Source organism: Amblyomma maculatum, chromosome 1 (genome assembly GCF_055883805.1).
Source record: "Amblyomma maculatum isolate TAMU_Amacu chromosome 1, ASM5588380v1, whole genome shotgun sequence".
In the NCBI taxonomy this organism is placed as follows: Eukaryota; Metazoa; Arthropoda; class Arachnida; order Ixodida; family Ixodidae; genus Amblyomma; species Amblyomma maculatum.
The window spans coordinates 60,066,710-60,071,182 of record NC_139344.1 but is presented as its reverse complement, the minus strand read 5'-3'; the positions used below and the strand labels follow the sequence as shown (position 1 = coordinate 60,071,182).

Here is a 4,473-nt window from a genome sequence, read left to right as displayed (position 1 = left end):
TAGCTACCGAAAGATTCTGAAAAATTGCCCCACCCACAGACACTTGCGCACTACACACACCCAGAGGCCGCCACGCCTCTCCACTCACACCACAAAACGTTGAAGCTTGGTTATATTCAAGCATCACTTTGCGTCCCAACAAGCGCCTAAACTGATTACTCATCACAGACACAGTCGCACCCGTATCCACCAAAGCTAATGTATACACACCATCAATAAACACACGAATTTTGTTTTTGAGCATCGTAGTTGGAGGGACGTTGGTACACAGCATATTTCCAGCGGCCTCACCCCCATTGGTGGCGCTGGTTATATAGTTTTCCTGCCGAGGCGACATGGAGCGCCGCCGCGGTGATGGAGAACGACGTGCACTGAATTTCGCATTTTAGGAAACGTAGCGCAAAGAAGACAAGGACAAAAAAAAAGATGGAAACACACACGAGCGCTTCGTCTGTGTTTCCTTCTTTTTTTGTCCTTGTCTTCTTTGCGCTACGTTTCCTAAAATGCGAATGCACCAACTCGCCCAATTCAGCATTCTTGTGCGTGCACGGAAGGCGGGTGGAGGAGTAGCACTTCTATCAGATGCAGGGGAGTGGTCGCGGAGATTCTCGTTATGGATGTTGCGGTAATACCCACGCGGAGTATTTGATTGTTGAAAAACGGGGTTATATTGCCGATTGTTGGCTACTGTTGGAGGCACTGGGCGGTTATAGCGGGGTGGGAACCTACTGCGGCAGTACCTGGCGATGTGACTTTCGACGCCGCAGCGGTAGCATATCGGTGGGGAAGGTAGAAAATGCTGTTGTGGATAAGAGCCAGGCACAGTAGGGCGCGTCGTAGGTCTGGCTGAATGCTCATACTGCTCAGGAATTCTGGTAGATCGAATTGAAGATCTAGGTGCACTTGAGGTGACATCATACTTTGGGGCGTCAAACAACGAAATGCCGCATTCGGGTTGGCAAAATGCATAGGCGAGTAGTCAATAGAAGTTGCAACTTCAGGAGCTTGACAGAAAGGCTGCACTGCAATTGCTTGTGGTGGTGAAGCTGGCCGTCTAGATACCCTCTGGACAAAGACTTCAGCTGATTCATGCAGGCAAGTGTGTTGAGCCGTATAAGTTCTTCCAACACGATTTGCCGGATAGTCGACGGAAGATCTAGTTGGGCATGGTCATCAAGGGTGGCCACGGTAGGCACGTTGGCCAGCCGGCCAAATTTCGGCGCAATGCGACGTGTTTTGAGAGCTTGAAACGCGCGGATGTGTCTAATGACGTGTGCCAATTATCTCGATTAAAGAGTTTAAAAGAGTATTATTGAGAGTGACAGTACATAGAACGGTATCGTTGCTGTATCAGTTTTCATCCCTCTGTCATTCCAAACCTCCTGCCGTCGACTTCAATATCCCATGCATGTTTTCCGATAGTGAAGAAGCTACATAATGAATAAGGAAAACAGTTACAAGAAGCGGGCCTTCCTGATAGTGTTCTTTTTTGCATTTACCATCATGAGACGACATGTGCTAATGGAACTAATCATGGCCGCAGAGCCATGATTAGTTTTATTAGCATCAAAATTAGATTCTAAGCTACATTTAGGGCTACGTTTCTAGTGTGCGCGCGCCCATGCACACACTACAAAGCAGGCCAATGCAACGCGAGGCCGCTTTATGATCCATTCCATATTTGCGCTCTCGGGAAGAGCGCGGACACACATGGCTGCAGGTTATCAGCGCAGGCACGTGACGCGGAAAAGCCCTACAGGTGCACCAGATATTATTCCACGCAAGCCGTGCCAGACGTTGCGTTCCACCATACCCACGACTTGCTGAAAAAAAAAAAAAGATACCATACGCGACAACTTCTTTAACGTACGTTATCAAAGCTATGTTTGTTCCGAAAAAAAAAATTATTGAGGAGCGCAGTTTGAACATTTTTAAAACGCATGAAACAAAGTACCGCGAATTGACCCAAACGTTTCCAAATTTTTGTAAAGCGGTTCACAAATTTTTTAATGACGTTTTTACTTATTATGGCTTTCGATCTGATTCCGCTGTGCATATTTTACGCCCCAAATATTTCTTGAATTTTTAATAAAAGGTAAAAATTATACATTTCTTCTTCATTTTTTGAGACCTAGACTTGCTCTTGGGAATTAGAAAATAACCGTTTTGCTTCCCTGAATGTATATAAACTATCGAAATTTAACAGCCGACGAAACTGAATTCGATGGTGTGAAAAAAACCATGAATTTGTAGAAAGAGCATTTTAAACACCCGCTTTTTTAACCCTGAAATTTTCCTAGTAGAAGTACAAACGATGGCAGACTTAGTAAAAGAGTTTATTGTCATTCATTTCTGAAATTTTAGTTGAAATAATCTTGATTTGGAACGAGAAAAAAAAAACTGAAACTAAGCTCTCGAGCCGCAAATTGCGCCGTCTCAGCGCCATTTCCCTGGAAAGTACGGCACCGTGGATGCTGCGAACTGACGAAATGCACCACTTTCATTGTCAGGTGATGTGTGCAATTTTTGAGGTGTTTAAAGCGAGGGTTAGCGCACCATTTAAATGCAATTAGGGATGAGTTTTTCATGAAGAAAGCGATATAGGGACGAGCAGACATGGTATGTGTGTGTGCGTGTGCGTGTGCGTGTGCGTGCGCGTGCGTGCGTGCGTGTGTGTGTGTGCGTGCGTGTGTGCGTGCGTGTGTGCGTGCGTGCGTGCGTGCATGCGCGCGCGCGCGCGCGTGTGTGTGTGTGTGTGTGTGTGTGTGTGTGTGTGTGTGTGTGTGTGTGTGTGTGTGTGTGTGTGTGAGAGAGAGAGAGAGAGAGAGAAAAACTTTATTCCGAGGAAGCTTGAGGTAGCCGGGGCAACCTCACGCAAACACTTAGGTGTGCTTCGCGTTACAGGAGCCCATTGGCGACCGCTGCGGCTCGGGCTTGGTGGACCAGGGCCTTCTGGCTTGCCAGATCGGAGCAGCCGAGCAGGGCTGCCTCCCAGTCCTCCCGCGTGGGGTTGGGTTTGGAGGTGAGGCTCGGGGTTGACTGACATGCCCACACCATGTGGAAGATGTCCAAAAACTTCTCCGCACTGTGCCGGAATTTTCTTGTACAGGCAGGATCAAAGTGTTTTAAAACTGCCGGGCACAGCAGCGTTTTGGTGTAAAGGCGGAGTAGTGTGCGTTCCTCCACCTTTGTAAGGCCCTTACAAGGCTTAGGATAAATTGCATGGCCGAATTGAAATAATTCAGTAATTTCTCGAAAAGTGAGAGCCGGATTGGGTTCGAGATCCGTATCATAACGATCTGAAGGCGTTGCCCGGAGAGTGAGCGCGCGGGCGGCGGCGTCTGCCGTTTCATTGCCTTCGAGGCCCATGTGAGCTGGAGCCCATACAATCTTTCGAGACGCGTGGGCCCCGAGGTAGTCACTGTTTTGAAGGATGCGGTGCGCAAAGAGATGAATGTACCCCTGTTTAATATTTCTGCAGGCCCCTCTCGAGTCGGTGATGATGACTCGTGAGTCCTTGTCTGCGGCGGCTAACGCGATGGCAACTTCTTCCGCATGTGTTATGTCTTGAGCTCGGAACGTTAGGCCATTCACCGTAATTTTTTGATGGACGACTGCGGCTGTGTACCACTCCCCATGGTGAGGGCCGGAGGCGCCCACGTAGAATATTCCGTGTTTGTTCGCATAGTGACGGGCCAGTGCCTCCGCCCGCGCAAGGCGCCTGCCAGACATGGTATTTGATCGTTTGTGACCACCCTGAACGCAGAGAAAGAAGGAATCTATGAAGCTATGTGTCTACAAAGCTCTCAGCAATGAAGAGAGAACGTTTCTCAGTATTAGTGACAGTAAATCACTTGATTTAAAAGCAGAAATCAGCTGCTCGAAATGAGCTTCGCCTGCCACACCAGGCCGAGCTGGTATTTGAGATAAGAGAGCAGCCAGGTATGCGAGGAGAGGAGTAGAAATCAGGAAGCGGGACAGGCAAGATATTGAGCATCGACAGGGTAGCAGAAGAGGCCGTTTAGGCATTGAGTTCAGGGCAGTTGGGGCACATTGGAACAGAATGGTAACTGTACAAATAGTCTTGCTTGCGTAATAAATGTGTTGAGTTGAATCTTACCGAGAGTATGATCCTGTGAAACAGAGAGACTGGGGTATGGGGCACGAAGAATGGCGAGCTCCTGCCTGAATTCTGAGTGCGATGTGGCTTTCCCGATCAGAAGGCCCTCGTCACACAACGATGTGCTGGACCAGCGGATCGCTGGAGCGCCTCACCTAGGTTAGAGTATATTCGGGGGCATCGTTCACTTTTCTAAAGCACGGAGGGCAGTTAAAGAGTCACTGTACAACGTACTTTTGGGTCGGGGGAAGATGAGAGAATTCCTGGACAGAATTCACAATCGAGAGAATCTGCGAAGAAGTACGGGAAACGTATGAGATGGGCTGCAACGCCTAGAGATCCGCGTATGGAGG

General features: G+C 48.5%; 1 protein-coding gene across 1 annotated transcript; it reads right to left on the bottom strand.

Annotated features, from left to right (window-relative positions):
• Positions 1-2,898: 2,898 nt before the first annotated feature.
• Positions 2,899-3,732, bottom strand: LOC146202534 (uncharacterized). The gene has a single exon (XM_084601470.1). The coding sequence runs from the start codon at positions 3,730-3,732 to the stop codon at positions 2,899-2,901; it is 834 nt and encodes a 277-aa protein (XP_084457596.1).
• Between the last annotated feature and the right edge of the window lie 741 nt (positions 3,733-4,473).

What these genes read in the sequence shown, in the direction of transcription:
- LOC146202534 (XM_084601470.1), bottom strand. Translation starts at nt 3,732, where the DNA reads ATGTCTGGCAGGCGCCTTGCGCGGGCGGAGGCACTGGCCCGTCACTAT.